The sequence below is a fragment of the Coregonus lavaretus genome, assembly GCF_964263955.1.
Source record: "Coregonus lavaretus genome assembly, contig: HAP1_SCAFFOLD_1250, whole genome shotgun sequence".
NCBI classification, from domain to species: Eukaryota; Metazoa; Chordata; class Actinopteri; order Salmoniformes; family Salmonidae; genus Coregonus; species Coregonus lavaretus.
This window is the reverse complement of record NW_028166428.1, coordinates 40,796-59,742: the sequence shown is the minus strand read 5'-3', so window position 1 is coordinate 59,742 and position 18,947 is coordinate 40,796. Positions and strand designations below refer to the sequence as shown.

At 45.8% G+C, this 18,947-nt stretch overlaps 1 protein-coding gene across 1 annotated transcript; it reads left to right on the top strand.

Moving 5' to 3' along the window:
• The first annotated feature begins 4,306 nt into the window (after positions 1 to 4,306).
• LOC311114733 (activating transcription factor 7-interacting protein 1-like) lies at positions 4,307 to 16,722 on the top strand. Its single transcript, XM_084189970.1, has 12 exons — positions 4,307 to 4,547; positions 11,120 to 11,994; positions 12,189 to 12,385; positions 12,680 to 12,808; positions 13,088 to 13,162; positions 13,288 to 13,358; positions 13,646 to 13,755; positions 13,892 to 15,010; positions 15,135 to 15,242; positions 15,383 to 15,502; positions 15,595 to 15,662; positions 15,912 to 16,722. Exons 2-12 carry the CDS (start codon positions 11,127 to 11,129, stop codon positions 16,344 to 16,346), a joined length of 3,300 nt encoding a protein of 1,099 aa, XP_084046096.1. The 5' UTR covers positions 4,307 to 4,547; positions 11,120 to 11,126; the 3' UTR covers positions 16,347 to 16,722.
• Positions 16,723 to 18,947: the final 2,225 nt, after the last annotated feature.

The following is an 18,947-nucleotide window of genomic DNA, read 5'->3' as shown; positions in this document are numbered from 1 at the left end:
AATGATACAAAACACTTTGAGCTAATAATGTAAAAAATAATACATACAAAAAAAACAAAATACTGCAAAGTTTCCTAAGAGCTAGTCGCGAGGCCGCCATTTTCGTCGGTGCCAGGTTATCATCGTATCATGTAGGCGATGTCATGGCAACGTTGGCTAGCACAGCTCATCCGTAGAAAAATGTCATCGGGTCTAATGGTCATCTCCGGCCGAACTGCGTATGTGCAGGTCGTCAAATCAAAAGGCACTCCTTCAACACAAAGCTGTTTGACTAAAATGAAAACGTGCCTGTCACTTTCACGAGGATGGAGTAATAACATGTTCAGCATTGCCTCGAATCTAGGTTGTGCCTTTAGATTTCTAGAAAATTAACAACTAAGGATGAATTTTTCACTTCACAAACCCCAAACCCTTGCCTGGTCTGTTTCGCAAGCGTTCCCGGAAGTCTCGCTATGTTGCGCCTCTGGGTTCAGAAACTCTGTGCCAAGACTGTTCTCAAGGCAGGCCTGGTTGTAGCTAGATACAGTATGTTTGAGTCGTGTCGGGGACAATTTTAGCGAAGGGAGAGATCGAACTGTACACAATAGTTACCTGGAGGAAAATGGGGGCGGGTCATGCTTTTTCAATTTCAGTCAGGGGGAGTGTTTAGTATTTTTTACATTTAGTCCAGGGGAGGGTCATCTAATTAGGCATCAATTAAATGTCATATTGCTCAGGGTTTTAGAATTAGTTGCTTATTATAGTATCTCATGTGTGCCCGATGATGCCCCTAATCCCTGAATCTCTGTTGGGCAGCAATATCAAGTGTGCCTAGTGTGGTCTCAAAGAAATTATCCATAGCCTAAAGGCTACTATAGGCTATACAAAGAGCATGCTCGGAGAAGCACAGGGCAAAGTTATATTTCTAACAAAATGTACTTCTTTTCAAGGTTTTTGGACTGCTGGGATGGTGTATATATAACTAGGCTACACTGCATTACACACTGCAATGGATAGGCGTTCCCAATCAAGAGCCCCGGCCTGCCCTGCTCTTGCTGATGTAAACCCTTTTGTACTGCCTAACCAATCAATGAATGTGCTGTGTATGGTGGCACTTTGTTAAAAAAATGCAATATCTGTGTGCGCGGACTAGGCCTACTGATGTCCTGTTCAGTTTGAGAGGGAGAGCATGAAGATGAGAAGGAGGACCAGAGTTAAGATTGCTACGGCTATAATCAATGCGCATAATGAAGCTATTTATCGGCGTTATTGACCTCACAATAAGCCATATTAGACTAATTTACATAACTATGAAGCGGCAGCTGCAGAGATGGACAGCGCATGGGTGCTGAAAATAGGCTAATTCGAGAAGGTCTAATTCCTTTAAACAGTCTTACATTTTATTTTGACTTTAGGCTACTAACAAGAGGTCTTTGTGTTGGAGCCTATTTCTTCCTATTCAGTAAATAAGCGGTAGGCCCACCTTTTTGACAGACTAGATTACAGTCTACTAGCGATAGATTTTGTCAGCCAATTCCTTCAGTCACCATAAGGGTAGAATATTGTGTGTTCCATCCCGAGAATATACAGTGCATTTGGAAAGTATTTAGACCCCTTGACTTTTTCCACATTTTGTTATGTTACAGCCTTATTCTAAAATTGATTAAATTGTTCCCCCCCCCTCATCAATCTACACACAATAGCCCATAATGTATATGTATATCACATTTACATAAGTATTCAGACCCTTTACTCAGTACTTTGTTGAAGCACCTTTGGCAGCGATTACAGCCTCGAGTCTTCTTGGGTATGACGCTACAAGCTTGGCACACCTGTATTTGGGGAGTTTCTCCCATTCTTCTCTGCAGATCCTCTCCAGCTCTGATAGGTTGAATGGGGAGCGTCGCTGCACAGCTATTTTCAGGTCTCTCCAGAGATGTTCGATCGGGTTCAAGTCCGGGCTCTGGCTGGGCCTATCAAGGACATTCAGAGGCTTGTCCCAAAGCCACTCCTGCGTCGTCTTGGCTGTGTGCTTAGGGTCGTTGTCCTGTTGGAAGGTGAACCTTCACCCCAGTCGGAGGTCCTGAGCGCACTGGAGCAGGTTTTCATCAAGGATCTCTCTGTACTTTGCTCCGTTCATCTTTCCCTCGATCCTGACTAGTCTCCCAGTCCCTGCCGCATCATCCCCACAGCATGATGCTGCCACCACCATGCTTCACCATAGGGATGGTGCCAGGTTCCTCCAGACATGACGCTTGGCATTCAGGCCAAAGAGTTCAATCTTGGTTTCATCAGACCAGAGAATCCGGTTTCTCATGGTCTAAAAGTCCTTTAGGCGCCTTTTGGCAAACTCCAAGCGGGCTGTCATGGGCCTTTTACTAAGGAGTGGCTTCCGTCTGGCCACTCTACCATATGGGCCTGATTGGTGGAGTGCTGCAGAGATGGTTGTCCTTCTGGAAGGTTCTCCCATCTCCACAGAGGAACTCTGTAGCTCTGTCAGAGTGACCATCGGGTTCTTGGTCACCTCGCTGACCAAGGCCCTTCTCCTCCCCGATTGCTCAGTTTGGCCCGGGCGGCCAGCTCTAGGAAGAGTCTTGGTGGTTCCCAACTTCTTCCATTTAAGAATGATGGAGGCCATTGTGTTCTTGGGGACCTTCAATGCTGCAGAAATGTTTTGGTACCCTTCCCCAGATCTGTGCCTCGACAAAATCCTGTCTTGGACCTCTACGGACAATTCCTTCGACCTCATGGCTTGGTTTTTGCTCTGACATGCACTGTCAACAGTGGGACCTTATATAGACTGGTGTGTGCCTTTCCAAATCATGTCCAATCAATTGAATTTACCACAGGTGGACTCCAATCAAGTTGTAGAAACATCTCAAGGATGATCAATGGAAACAGGATGCACCGGAGCTCAATTTCAAGTCTCATAGCAAAGGATCTGAATACTTACATAAATAAGGCATTTCTAAAAAAAACGTTTCATTTTGTCATTATGGGGTATGTGTGTAGATTGATGAGTGAAACATGTTATTTAATCCATTTTAGAATAAGGCTGTAACGTAATACAATGTGGAAGAAGTCAAGGAGTCTGAATACTTTACGAATGCACTGTATCCGGCCGGACCTACCTACCCATCTGGCCGGCCATGCGGCCGGACCTACCTACCTGTCCAGCCAGACCTACCTACCTGTCCAGCCGGACTTACCAGTCTGGCTGGCTGGACGGACCTACCTACCTGGTCGGTCGGAACTACCATTTCTGACAGGCCGGCCGGACCTACCTACCTGTCTGGCCGGCCAGACCTACCTAGCTAGCTGTCTGGCCAATAGCCTACTTTATTGGAATCTCAATTGCCCTATCCCTCATTCATAGCTTGATTGCCTATATTTGAATGGGCAACGAGCAGAAAATGACAAAAAAAATAAAAAAAATAGTTCTCACTTGATGTCCAAGATAAGTAATTCCAATTGAGACATAATGTTGTGGAGATTGTTGCTGTGTAAGATATTTGTTTTAGCCTATAGTAACTCATTCAAAATGACATGATACCTAGCTAGAACACTTAATTTAATCAATTAAAACTCGGTTCTCTGACAGCTGCCAAAATGGCTGACTGAAAAGCTTGACATGCATAATGAGGTTGCAGAACCTAGGCTGTTGATGTACTGTAGGCTTATTGGTGTTAAACTATCGACTGAAAAATATACATTACAGGATGCATACAAATATTATAATATGAATCAAACAGTAAGAAAAAGTTGTAGTAAACATGCAGAAGCAATAGGAGATGGTTTTGAATCGTGTTAGTTTATTTCCCTCTGGGTATAGTTCCTCACAAGTTAGTAATGAGTATTCTGGGGACAATATTCAGGAGAATCATTTTTTACTCCTTAGCACTGTGCGCTAAGGAGGAGAGGGAATGCCTGAAGCACAAGGCAGGATGGATTGAGATGGAGGACTGTTTTGTATGATGAGCATAGAGCAGGAGAGTAGCTACAAAATGTAGACTGCACCATTCTTCATGAATAGGAGTCATTGAAAGTGCCTTGAAACACCTTTGTTGTGGAATTCTGTTCATTCATACACCTACACTTAAAACAAAACTGCCCTAAGGGTTGGGTTCACTACTAAAATAAGACATCAGAATCTTAATGATTCTAATTTTAAGCTTGAATATTGAACATACAATGCATCTTTATTTGAATCAGAGTTTGTAGGAGGAGCCTAGTGAAGCTCACTTTCTCCAAAGATGATAGCCCCGCCTTCCTCTGTCTGGATTTTCTTCCCTCTTTTTAAGCCCTGCCCCATCACACTTCCTGCTTTGTTTGAGGAGGGAAACCGAGGGAGAGAATTGACGGACTGAGTAGGCTAGCTGTGGTCTGTGACGTTTAGAACATACTAAGAATGAGCAGCTTTTGATTCACTCCTAATCAGTGAAACAACAGCAGACAGGATAAGCAGATAGTCATTTAATAACCTAACCTATGTGCAAGTTAGCGTTTGTTGATTCAATTTAGCAAGTTCTGGTCACTGCAGGATGCTGTTTTGAAACTGGATGTAAAGGGTGAGTGGCCTCTAAAATATGTGTTTAACGCTGAGTTAGTGCATTAAGATACTTTTTAATCTCAGTCTAAACTTCACTGAATGTATCATTTTATGTAAATGGTGTATTGTTGAGGCCATTGAAGGAATCTGCAGACTTCTCAAATACCTTACTGATGTAGCAATTGTAGGTCCGTTAACGCAGCATTTTGACAATGAAATATACTTACATTATTTACTTAGTCCTTATCTTCTACCGCTGTAGTGTCTTGCCACAGTCCGTTACCTGTCCCATGAGACCCATCTACTCCAGCACAGCCGCCACTGTCCGTCAATATGTGTCCAAGCCATCAGATCCTACACATCTTGATTTCACGGGCAATATTCCTACTGCCAGTCTTCTTATACATGTTAGCATTAGATATCTTATTTTGCCAGTGCAAAGCAAACCATTGTGTGAAATATACCACTTCATAATTGAAATATCACAATACTCAACTTCAAATTGTTTGAGGCACCGGAGTGTGTCATTGAGTGATTGCTGGGCTGGAACAAAAGCCTGTGCACTCCATGGCCCTCTAAGAAGTAATGTCAGGATCAATGACTTAACTAGCTAGCTGAGAAAGATTGACTTGAAATGTAAACGGTACCGACTCAATATTCTCAATAATCCATAATTTACTTAACGCTGTTTGTTTTTGGTTTATTAAAAATATTTCTGACCGTTTGTTACAGTTACCTGGCTAACCTATTGATTCTGCTTTGTGACATACCCTGTAGGACTACGTTGGCCACTCCTTCCTTTGCTCAGCCAACGCCTGGTGCAACAAATCAAGAGTAATCAATTAGTATAATGAAATTAAATTCAGGTGTGCAGATTGATAGTATCTGCTGGACTTTTTTCACTGGGAAACTAAAATCAAATGTCGTACTTCGCCAAGCCCTTGATACTTAGTCTAAATGAATGTCCACAGGTGTATTTAATTGCCTCCTTTCACAGGGTAATCTAACTGCGGTAAATAGAATTTCATCCAACTGCAAAGGGAATCCTCCATGAATGTTATCATTGGAGGATTATCCCACACCCTTGGGTTTGACAAGTAAATTCAGGCCCATACTGTCAAAGAGGGGGGTCACATGGAGCTAATCTCTGAAACCCAGAACAAATCTTATGTAATTGCGTCAAATGCTCAATTAGGTTCTGGGGGGAAATGTATGAAAAAAGTCTTCACCCTCCTAAACGGAAACTCTTTACATGGAGCAAATGCATCCCATTACATTTTCAGCTGCAGGTAGTACTGGATTTCTATGATGGGGCAGTTTAAGGAATGACATTCCATGAGAGAACATTACTTTTTCAAAGATAATTTGAAAACTTGTACTAATGTCATTACAGATTCTTTCAACTCAATGGGGTTTATTTTATTGCTTGAAAACACTGGAAATCTTAGACTGGCTTTAAGAGTTGTCCTAAATGTTGGCTAAGATGGCATGGCACTATGCAAGGCTACTTGATTGTTTGATTTGTTTTCATTCCTATTTTGATGAATGAGAGGCAGTGGTAAGTATAAGCAGAACTTACCGCTTAGTTGGCTATAGCCTGGAAACCTGATGGTTTATTCCATGGAATTCTACGTCAGGCATAAATGAGCGTTTGGATCAGGAAAGTTTCCTCTCACGACCTCTACAAGCCAGAATGTTGAATAAAAATATATTTTAACTTACTTTACCGTTTGTCCGTGTGGTTGGTCTGTTTGCAGGTAGGAATGTGAGACAATATCCACAGGAAAGTATAATTAAATCAATGTGTTCAGATTTCTGTCACCTGACGCATACGCAGAACAATGTAAGCATGAGCCTGGCAAGTAGGCATGAATCACGTGCGTGTATTTTCATGTGCATGCTTCAATGAAATTCAACATTGGGTTTCCAGGCTAGGTTGGCTATTGCGTTTAAGTCAAGTGTAGAAGGGGAGCGTTCTTGTATCCTACCTTCTCTCCACCTTGCTGCTTGGAGAAACTAGCAGTCTATGTGAATGCTGCTAGGTTTTGCACTAACATAGCATTTCTTACACGACATACATGGACAAGCCCTGATATTTCATACAGATCTATTTTGAAAAGAATGAATGAAAGACAAACATCCAACAGATTTAGTTAATAGATGAATACACATTTGACAAAAACTCTCAGAATTGGATAATCGCCTGATGATCACCAGCGTCCGGTACAACGGTCTATGGCCCGTGACATGAAAGGTCAAAAGCGGTAAGGGAGGAGCGCCATTCTCAAGTCGAACAGTAATTTGCGCCGCACGCTCATGCTGTCAACATAGCAGCATGGCGCATCACTAAGAAACATGCATCTCTTTTTCATAAAATATATGTTAGAATTTTCAAACTAGCTTTCATTGGGAAGGCAGATAAAGCGTTTTTATCAAAATCAATCACTTTTGCATGTGAACAGAATCCTACTCATTACTCCACGTGCTTAACACACTTTTTTGTTTTGAGCCGACTTCGCCGTCGGCCAGAGCAGGGCACCTGGCTCACGCCCAGGAGGCAGCCCAGTTCCAAAACAAATGCAATCACTTTTCACATGGTGCAAACACCTCCCACCGGGGCCAGATATTCGAATTCCCTCACTGCATCACCTGCTTGTGTTGCCAGGCAGGCTTTGCACTCTACCAATCAGAGTTGACAGGGTGTAAAGAGGAGGAGGGGCTGCATGATGTGGGTGTGTCCTATCTTGGACTATCTTGGACAACAAAAGTGTGTACAGTCGTGGTCAAAAGTTTTGAGAATGACACAAGTGTTGGTCTTCACAAAGTTCGCTGCTTCAGTGTTATGAGATATTTTTGTCAGATGTTACTATGGTATACTGAAGTATATTTACAAGCATTCCATAAGTGTCAAAGGCTTTTATTGACAATTACATTAAGTTTATGCGCCGCCGCAACCTTCGCTCTCTCTCTCCCACTACTCTCTCCTTTCCATCCTATCATCTCTTCCCTCTGCTCAATCCTTCTCCCTCCAATCTCCTGATTCTGCCTCCTCAACCCTCCTCTCCTCCCTTTCTGCATCCTTTGACTCTCTGTGTCCCCTATCCTCCCGGCCGGCTCGGTCCTCCCCTCCAGCTCCGTGGCTTGATGACTCATTGCGAGCTCACAGAACAGAGCTCCGGGCAGCGGAGCGGAAATGGAAGAAAACTAAACTCCCTGCCGACCTGGCATCTTTTCACTCCCTCCTCTCTACATTTTCTTCATCTGTTTCTGCTGCTAAGGCCACCTTCTACCACTCTAAATTCCAAGCATCTGCCTCTAACCCTAGGAAGCTCTTTGCCACATTTTCCTCCCTCCTGAATCCTCCCCCCCCCTCGTTTGTTAAGTCTAATGACACTGCTGGTCCTGCTCACACTGCCCTACCCTATGCTTTGACTTCTTTCTCCCCTCTCTCTCCAGATAAAATCCTGCGACTTGTGACTGCAGGCCGCCCAACAACCTGCCCGCTTGACCCCATCCCCTCCTCCCTTCTCCAGACCATCTCCGGTGACCTTCTCCCCTACCTCACCTCGCTGATCAACTCATCCTTGACCGCTGGCCATGTCCCTTCCGTCTTCAAGAGAGCGAGAGTTGCTCCCCTTCTCAAAAAACCAACACTCGACCCCACTGATGTCAACAACTACAGACCAGTATCCCTTCTTTCTTTTCTTTCCAAAACTATTGAGCGTGCCGTCTTTAGCCAACTCTCTTGCTATCTCTCTCAGAATGACCTTCTTGATCCAAACCAATCAGGTTTCAGGACTGGTCATTCAACTGAGACTGCTCTTCTCTGTGTCACGGAGACTCTCCGCACTGCTAAAGCTAACTCTCTCCTCTGCTCTTGTCCTTCTAGACCTGTCTGCTGCCTTTGATACTGTGAACCATCAGATCCTCCTCTCCACCCTCTCCGAGCTGGGCATCTCCGGCGCGGCTCACTCCTGGATTGCGTCCTACCTGACCGGTCGCTCCTACCAAGTGGCGAGAAGCTGTCTCCGCACCACGTGCTCTCACCACTGGTGTCCCCCAGGGCTCAGTTCTAGGCCCTCTCCTTTTCTCCCTATACACCAAGTCACTTGGCTCTGTCATATCCTCACACGGCCTCTCCTATCATTGCTACGCTGACGATACACAACTAATCTTCTCCTTTCCCCCTTCTGATAACCAGGTGGCGAATCGCATCTCTGCATGTCTGGCAGACATATCAGTATGGATGACGGATCACCACCTCAAGCTGAACCCTGGCAAGACGGAGCTGCTCTTCCTCCTGGGGAAGGACTGCCCGTTCCATGATCTCGCCATCACGGTTGACAACTCCGTTGTGTCCTCCTCCCAGAGTGCGAAGAGCCTTGGCGTGACCCTGGACAACACCCTGTCGTTCTCCGCTAACATCAAGGCGGTGACCCGCTCCTGCAGGTTCATGCTCTACAACATTCGGAGAGTACGACCCTGCCTTACACAGGAAGCGGCACAGGTCCTAATCCAGGCACTTGTCATCTCCCGTCTGGATTACTGCAACTCGCTGTTGGCTGGCCTCCCTGCATGTGCCATTAAACCCCTACAACTCATCCAGAATGCCGCAGCCCGTCTGGTGTTCAACCTTCCCAAGTTCTCTCACGTCACCCCCCTCCTCCGCACACTCCACTGGCTTCCAGTTGAAGCTCGCATCCGTTACAAGACCATGGTGCTTGCCTTTGGAGCAGCGAGGGGAACGGCACCTCTGTACCTTCGGGCTCTGATCAGTCCCTACACCCAAACGAGGGCATTGCGTTCATCCACCTCTGGCCTGCTGGCTCCCCTTCCTCTGCGGAAGCATAGCTCCCGCTCAGCCCAGTCAAAACTGTTCGCTGCTCTGGCACCCCAATGGTGGAACAAGCTCCCTCACGACGCCAGGACAGCGGAGTCACTCACCACCTTCCGGAGACATTTGAAACCCCACCTCTTTAAGGAATACCTGGGATAGGATAAAGCAATCCTTCTACCCCCCCCCCACACACACAGCGGAGTCGCTCACCACCTTCCGGAGACATTTGAAACCCCACCTCTTTAAGGAATACCTGGGATAGGATAAAGTAATCCTTCTTTTTCAAGACCTCTGCAATCCGCCCTGGCATGCTGTCAATTAACTTCTGGGCCACATCCTGACTGATGGCAGCCCATTCTTGCATAATCAATGCTTGGAGTTTGTCAGAATTTGTGGGTTTTTGTTTGTCCGCTCGCTTCTTGAGGATTGACCACAAGTTCTCAATAGGATTAAGGTCTGGGGAGTTTCCTGGCCATGGACCCAAAATGTAGATGTTTTGTTCCCCGAGCCACTTAGTTATCACTTTTGCCTTATGGCAAGGTGCTCCATCATGCTGGAAAAGGCATTGGTCGTCACCAAACTGTTCTTGGATGGTTGGGAGAAGTTGCTCTCGGAGGATGTGTTGGTACCATTCTTTATTCATTGCTGTGTTCTTAGGCAAAATTGTGAGTGAGCCCACTCCCTTGGCTGAGATGCAACCCCACACATGAATGGTCTCAGGATGCTTTACTGTTGGCATGACACAGGACTGATGGTAGCGCTCACCTTGTCTTCTCCGGACAAGGTGTTTTCCGGATGCCCCAAACAATCGGAAAGGGGATTCATCAGAGAAAATGACTTTACCCCAGTCCTCAGCTGTCCAATCCCTGTACCTTTTGCAGAATATCAGTCTGTCCCTGATGTTTTTCCTGGAGAGAAGTGGCTTCTTTGCTGCCCTTCTTGACACCAGGCCATCCTCCAAAAGTCTTCGCCTCACTGTGCGTGCAGATGCACTCACACCTGCCTGCTGCCATTCCTGAGCAAGCTCTGCACTGGTGGTGCCCCGATCCCGCAGCTGAATCAACTTTAGGAGACGGTCCTGGCGCTTGTTGGACTTTCTTGGGCGCCCTGACGCCTTCTTCACAGCAATTGAACCTCTCTCCTTGAAGTTCTTGATGATCTGATAAATGTTTGATTTAGGTGCAATCTTACTAGCAGCAATAGGCCTTTTTGTGCAAAGCAATGATGACAGCATGTGTTTCCTTGCAGGTAACCATGGTTAACAGAGGAAGAACAATGATTTCAAGCACCACCCTCCTTTTAAAGCTTCCAGTCTGTTATTCTAACTCAATCAGCATGACAGAGTGATCTCCAGCCTTGTCCTCGTCAACACTCTCACCTGTGTTAACGGGATGAATCACTGACATGATGGCAGCTGGTCCTTTTGTGGCAGGGCTGAAATGCAGTGGAAATGTTTTTTGGGGATTAAGTTCATTTTCATGGCAAAGAGGGACTTTGCAATTAATTGCAATTCATCTGATCACTCTTCATGACATTCTGGAGTATATGCAAATTGCCATCATCAAAACTGAGGCAGCAGATTTTGTGAAAATGAGTATTTGTGTCATTCTTAAAACTTTTGACCACGACAGTACAGGGAAAGTCTGTGCTCCCACTTCTATTTGAATCAAATGCATTGCAATTAAGTATAGTAAAACAAAAACAAACTTGTACATGATTGACATTCTTTTGCTCTCTTCTCCACCACCTTTCAGGTCAAACATGGATGTTGCTGTCGCAGAGGAACCCCTGAGGAAAATCTTCAGAGCAAAAAAGACTATGAAAGTCAGTGATCGACGGCAACTGGAATCCCTTCACACCACTCTTTCCTCTCTATGTTCTATCCCATCCCCACCTCAGCCAGCAATGGTAAATGGGAAGCAATCTGAAGATGTGTCCATGGAAGTAGATAAAGAAACACATAGAACTACACATACCACCACTCCTGCCCCTTCCTCCCTGACAGCCACATCCCTAACCACTGAGACCTCTGAGGAACCATCAACCTCTGCATTACTGGTTCCTTCATCACAGAACATACACTCTGATGTAAAAGATGTTCAGGAAGATGAAGGAGAGGGGAACAAGGAGGCTACATTACCCAGCCTCGAGGTAGAAGACAAAATGAATGGCGTGATGAAGGGGGATAAAGATTCCAAGGAGGATGTTATCCCTGCCTCTCCTGTGAGTTCAGAGAAAACAGAAGCGGTAAGGGAGAAGGAGGTTGATGATATGGAAATAGACCTGGTACCAGGTACCACTCAGGACACAATGCCCATATTGAACCCTGCCTCCTCCCTCCTCCTGTCCCCCAACACGGCTGTAGAGTCTGTCTCTTCCCCCTCCCTCTCCCCATCATACACGGTAGAGTCAGACCAGGATGTCAGGCCAGGATTCCTGGTGCTTAGTGATGATGACGATGTCCAGGATGAGAGAGAAAAATATGAGAAAGAGAAAGAACAGAGGGAAAGTGAAGAAGGAGGGGTGGGAAAAGTTGAGGTTAACATGGAGAAGCAAGAACAATTTGAAAGTGGTGCTCCAGTTGACTGTCCATCCCCTTCATCACCGATGCCCCTTCAGATTGATGAAGGTAATCCTATAGTCCTTTCCAATACCAACTGAAGCACCGAAGTGATTATGTCAAGTTCAGTTAATATGTTTGCTAGGTTGACTTCAATTGGCCTGTTAGCTAGCGGAGAGATATATATTTTCAAGATGTTAGCTTTGATAACAGCGGTGTTTTGATAGATGATACTGTAATGTTTTGTGTTCTCTCTAAACAAGAAGAGGAGGGTGCTGCTCTACAGAGGAAACGATCCCTGTCTGGAGACTCAGAGGATGGCGGCCAAAAGCAGGGAGAAAGAGATGTGGAAGTGGTGGAGAGGCATCACAAGAAGCCCAGAGTAGACTGTGAAGAGCTGGAGGCTCATGTGGAACTGAAGATCAGTGGGAGCGCTGAAAGGCAACACAAGCTGAAGAAGGTTGGTCCTCAAATGAAAGGTGTTTTCTTTTTTATTTAAAGAAACCACATCTCAATTCCCAAATTGTAATCATGTATCCTGAGTTGCATGGCATATTTTTGCTATTTTAAGACCTTTTTCTGACAAGTATTAATTTTTTATTTTTATGGTGCTACCTTCTTGTTTTTTTGAGTGTTATTTATTTAAAAAATCTCAGTTGGACTGGTTTCAAGTTTAAACAAATAAAATAACCTTCCATCTTTATTTTTCCTCACTTGCCCATTAAAATCCCTCTCCCCTCCCTCTCCTCTGTAGGTGGTGCAGCATCTTGTTGAGGAGCAGTTGCGTGTTCTGCAGCTCACACTGTTTGACAAGAGTCTTCAGGGGCTCAGAGACAGAGTGGACAAAATAGAAAAACACCCGAGTGCCCTCAACAGCCTGCAGGTTAGTTGTCAAAGGATGGTAAATATGGGCCTCCTGTAGCTCAGTTGGTAGAGCATGGCGCTTGCAGCGCCAGGGTTGTGGGTTCGATTCCCACGGGAGGCCAGTATGAAAAATGTATGCACTCACTAACTGTAAGTCGCTCTGGATAAGAGCGTCTGCTAAATTACTAAAATGTAAAAAAAATGTAAATAAAACACAAACAGTGTAATCAAGGATAAAGACATTGGAATGTATTGCCCATTAGACAAGCCAATCCATGCTCCACGTGTGCCCTTTCAGGCAAAGATTGCCCGACTTTCCAAGAAAGTTGGAACTGCCAACCAGGCCAGGGAGAATGCCAAGAAACCTCCAGAGGTGAGTGAAAATGGAGGAAATTGATCTTTCAATGATGACTGTGATTTCAGAGGGAACTTGCCTTTTTGAAAGGTTGATGGTACCATTGGAACTCCATACAAAGTGCTCTTCCCTATATTCATCAGGTACCATTGCCACCTACCTCTACTTATGCCACAGCAACCACCTCAGCAGGATCAGCAATTCTCGGCCTGAGGTAAGTCAATGGTTTGAAGTGTAGCAGCGTGTCCCAATTAATCAGAGGGAAAAATGTTTCACCAGAGGGTAGCCCAAAGCAGTAGGTGCATTGACAACGAATAATCAATTTGTCATTAAGAGTTATCTGGGATAAAAGCAATTGATTGGATGCACAGTGATGTCATACTGTATCTCTCAGCATCCACTTATGTTTGTGTTCACCATCATTCTCCACTGAGCAACCTTTTGATCAGCTTCCTGACTCCTCTGCCTGTACTCACTTTCCTCTCCTCTCCTTGTAAACAGAACAATGGGGAACAACACACAGGATCCAAAGCGTATTGATCAGAGCAGTCAAACCCCTACTCCTGTACGTAATGATCAGAGCAGTCAAACCCCTACTTCTGTACCCACAGGTAAGCAGGAGGGAGTTAGTCTGTTGGCAGGTTTCTCCTTATCTTAATCTGTGTGTTTTCTTTAACCACCTGATATTATGTTTTTTATATAGTCTATCTTCACTTTTTAAATCTCCATTTATTTCTGTTCCACAAGCCCCCTTGCTACCTTCCCCCTCTTCCACATCCTCAACTGGATCTCAACCCACGTCCCAAACCTTGATGCTGAGCACCTGTGTTACCCCAGCACCAGGTCAGTCTGCCTTCTCTCTCCAGCCATTCCTCATACAGCTGCCTGGTGGAGGGACAGCCATCCTTACCAACCAAACCAACTCCCAGCTAATCCCAGTGTCCGCACTTACCGCCATGACGAGTTCCACCATGACACCCACCGCTGCCTTCATCCTGCAGAGGACTACTCCCTACACCCCTGCTGCTCCCAAGCCCCCCTCCGCAGCCACCCTCTTATCTCATTTCGCTGCCACACCCACAAATACACCCACACCCACAACCATGACTACACCCACTGACACACCAGCTGCCACAACCTCTCACATGGCCACAACCACACCCAGGGCCATAACCACAACCACACCCAGGGCCATAACCACAACCACACCCAGGGCCATAACCACAACCACACCCAGGGCCACAACCATAACCACACCCACACGCAGGGCCACAACCACAACCATGGCCACAACCACACCCAGGGCCACAACCATAACCACACCCAGGGCCACAACCATAACCACACCCAGGGCCTCAACCATAACCACACCCAGGGCCACAACCATAACCACACCCAGGACCACAACCACAACCACACCCAGGGCCACAACCACACCCAGGGCCACAACCATAACCACACCCAGGACCACAACCATAACCAGGGCCACAACCACACCCACACCCAGGACCACAACCATAACCCCACCCACACCCAGGACCACAACCATAACCACACCCACATGCAGGGCCACAACCATGGCCACAACCACACTCTGTGCCACACCCAATGACGCCCACCCTGGAGCCACTGGGACAGTCAGCAGGCCCAGCTCAGGTGTGTCTGTCTCCGTCTGTGAGTCCATTCGGCTTGTGTCTGTTGCGAACTCCACTTCAACTACATCCTTACCAAGATTCTCAATGCCAGCCACCACAGGCACTCAACCCTCTGTGCGACCAGATGCCTCTGTGCATCCAGCTGCCCCAGCGCAACTAGCTGCCCCGGCACAACTAGCTGCCCTTGTACCACAGGTGCCTGCAAAAACAGGTTAGCTTACACCTCAGATGTTTGGCTTGTCATCTTGGAAGAGTAAATGTAAAGAGTTTGTTTTTGTCCGGATTCTGTGTCATTTAAACTGAGAAGCTGTGTTTTCCTACACTCTGCTATGTAGGTAGTCAAGCTACAAACCCTCCTTCAGACTCCACACAGGCATCTCACCCTGCCAAATCTGAAGCATTCATAGACCTGACAGAGGAGGAGGATGATGATGATGTTCAAGGTAAGATTGATATTCCCTTCCTTCCTTCTTCCTTTTGGTGACCAGTATTTATGATATTATAGGGGCCAGACATGCAGTGGGTTGTACATAGTGACTAGTGCACTACATCTCCCTGAGTAGTCCCCATGTGTTGTATGCAGTTACTGGAGTGCTGAAAGCTCCGATGGCTTTGAAGGCCTCACCCTCGCCTTCAACAGCGTGTCAGCGAACCACAGCCACACAGCAAACAGCCACCTCCACTTCAGTCGGAACACAGGCCGGTAAGTGGTGTCTTGTGCCAACACTGTCTGTGGTTATGTTGGCAGTAGAATACCCAGATTGTTTTTATCTTTAGTTTATTGCTGTGTTTCAGTGAGGTCATCTCTTGGTCAGACTTCAGCCGTTGGATCTCCACACACTGTTCATCATTGCCCCCTGCAGGTGAGACTACCAAATGTTTGAAAGCAGAGCAACTTTGTCTTTCAATACATGGAATACTGCATGTTCCAGAATGACGTTTGCCAATTGGAAGAAAATTACATATTTGCCTATAATCAACCAAAGAGAGTAAACATAGCAAATTAATGTGAAAGTAGTACAATTTTGTTAAAATTCATCTTTCAGGGCTCGCCATCTAAAAGTGTTGCCTCAGTAACAACCACTTCTTCATCTTCCACACCTTGCCTCCAGCCCTCTCCCCTTCCCCCTTTGCCTGTCCCACCTCAAACTATCAGCCTGCCCCTAGAGGCGTCCAGCACCAGCCCTCCACAGCAGCCTCTGCTCAAAATAACCCGGGTTCCGAGCCAGAATGACGGCATCGTGCTCTCCTGGTCTATGACTGAGGTAGACCAGAGCTGTGCTGCCGTGGACAGCTACCACCTATATGCCTACCACCAGGACCACTCTGGCCACGCCGCCCCCGGCACAACCCCACTACTCTGGAAGAAGATAGGGGAGGTGAAGGCCTTGGCCCTGCCCATGGCCTGTACACTCACACAGTTTGTCTCTGGCTCCAAGTACTACTTTGCAGTCTGTGCCAGGGACGTGTATGGCCGCTTTGGACCATTCTGTGAGCCTCAGTGCACTGACGTCTTAACGTCCCCTTCACCGAAAGCTCCAATTTAACCACACGTTAAGATTTAAGTTAAAATGTGTTGTGTCAACTTCAAATGTGTCAAGTTAAAACAAGAGGAGAAATGTTGATTCTGTAGATGTTTTTCTGGTAACCAGTCTAGCCAAAGTGAAAAGTTCAGTAAAGATGCTGGCAAAACGAATTGCTCTATTTTCAAATGAATTTTTTTGGTATTTGTTTTATCAGAATTGTGCACTCAAATCATCTTTGAGCCCAGGTGTTATCAGTGGAATGTTACTGGGAAATGTTTTTGCCCATCTTAGTGAAATCGGTTGGCCCCATGTGACCACTGTCTGCCTGCCGTGTTTTTGACCACATGGGAGCAGCATTGTACCAAAATGGTATCTTTGACACAGGACGAGAGCATTTGAAAATCAATCTTGAAATGGCCTGATTCCGTTTCTGAAAGAAAATGGACAAAGTATTCTTATCCTTCTAGTTCCCTGAAGGCATTTGAAAACTCTAACTTTTCATTGCAATTGTCAGTCTAACTGAAAGATCATACTATGAAGGACAGAATGACCATGTTATTATATGGTAATACACAGTCATTTTTTTTATGTGCCTAATAGTAAAGACATGTTATTTAATGTTTTTTAAATTACCTTTTAATTTGGCATGAACAGAACCAGTCATGATGTTTTCATATTGTCAAACATATCACTTCACTTCAAAAGGTAGGCTACCTGCACATGTTCATCCACTCCAAAATAATTCCAGATCCAAACAGTGCACTGTGCACTCGCACCATTTGATGAAGGGAAAGAGACATCTGTTACGGAACACCAAAAAGTGTAATGACATTCAGCGATTGTCATTAGGTCTACACTCTTGTAGCCTGAATTAATTGATGCGTCTTTGACTAAAGGAACTTTTTTTGTAGAAAGAAAAGTTGGGATGCCTGAAAAGGGGCTGAGATACCGGACTGTCCTGGGATGACAAGTGCAGCCACATGGATATATATACATTTTTTAAACCATGACCGGTGGGGGTGTTCGTTTAATTTGGAATACGCATGTACACTGCTCCAAAAAATAAAGGGAACACTAAAATAACACATCCTAGATCTGAATGAATGAAATAATCTTATTAAATACTTTTTTCTTTACATAGTTGAATGTGCTGACAACAAAATCACACAACAATTATCAATGGAAATCAAATGTATGTGGGCTGTGCGGGGGGCTGTGCGGCCCCCCAAAGAAATGCCACCCCACACCATGACTGACCCACCGCCAAACCGGTCATGCTGGAGCATGTTGCAGGCAGCAGAATGTTCTCCACGGCGTCTCCAGACTCTGTCACGTCTGTCACGTGCTCAGTGTGAACCTGCTTTCATCTGTGAAGAGCACAGGGCGCCAGTGGCGAATTTGCTAATCTTGGTGTTCTCTGGCAAATGCCAAACGTCCTGCACGGTGTTGGGCTGTAAGCACAACCCCCACCTGTGGACGTCGGGCCCTCATACCACCCTCATGGAGTCTGTTTCTGACCGTTTGAGCAGACACATGCACATTTGTGGCCTGCTGGAGGTCATTTTGCAGGGCTCTGGCAGTGCTCCTCCTGCTCCTCCTTGCACGAAGGCGGAGGTAGCAGTCCTGCTGCTGGGTTGTTGCCCTCCTACGGCCTCCTCCACGTCTCCTGATGTACTGGCCTGTCTCCTGGTAGCGCCTCCATGCTCTGGACAATACGCTGACAGACACAGCAAACCTTCTTGCCACAGCTCGCATTGATGTGCCATCCTGGATGAGCTGCACTACCTGAGCCACTTGTGTGGGTTGTAGACTCCGTCTCATGCTACCACTAGAGTGAAAGCACCGCCAGCATTCAAAAGTGACCAAAACATCAGCCAGGAAGCATAGGAACTGAGAAGTGGTCTGTGGTCACCAACTGCAAAACCAGTCTTTTATTGGGGGTGTCTTGCTAATTGCCTATAATTTCCACCTGTTGTCTATTCCATTTGCACAACAGCATGTGAAATGTATTGTCAATCAGTGTTGCTTCCTAAGTGGACAGTTTGATTTCACAGAAGTGTGATTGACTTGGAGTTACATTGTGTTGTTTAAGCGTTCCCTTTATTTTTTTGAGCAGTGTAATTTAATATTTACCTCTGTAGCAGTACAAATTGCATTTTAAAGAAATAGTAGAATTGTTCAATTAGTATTATTTAGAGACCCCCCCCCCCCCCACCCCAAAGTTCGACTTTGTTGCATTTAGGGGTTCATGAGGTCTGAGACCCCCCTGGGCCTCATGTAATTCACACTGTCTGTTGATCACTTTATACTCTGTCTGATAGGGACATGTAAAGTCTTAATGGCTGGTTTGAAACATGTACATGCATTGGACCTGACAACAGATTGACCGAAAGGTTAAGTACCAAGAACTATTCAGACTATTGTAATTTTTCATTAAAATGTTTGTAAACTATACTGGTGTATTGATGCTTGACTCTAGGGGGCGCTAGTCCCATATCAGTTTTATTCACACTAACACCGGTTCCTCAACATTTGTTAGAAAGGCACCCCCTCCTCCTCCTCCTCTCTCTCACTCTCTCAATGCATACTAATGCTGCGAGAGGACCCTCCTCCCTCCCACCC

What these genes read in the sequence shown, in the direction of transcription:
- LOC311114733 (XM_084189970.1), top strand. Translation starts at nt 11,127, where the DNA reads ATGGATGTTGCTGTCGCAGAGGAACCCCTGAGGAAAATCTTCAGAGCA. An exon ending in TCAGCAATTCTCGGCCTGAG is followed by an intron (nt 13,359 to 13,645) that starts GTAAGTCAATGG and finishes CCTTGTAAACAG; the next exon opens with AACAATGGGGAACAACACAC. An exon ending in GGATGATGATGATGTTCAAG is followed by an intron (nt 15,243 to 15,382) that starts GTAAGATTGATA and finishes TGTTGTATGCAG; the next exon opens with TTACTGGAGTGCTGAAAGCT.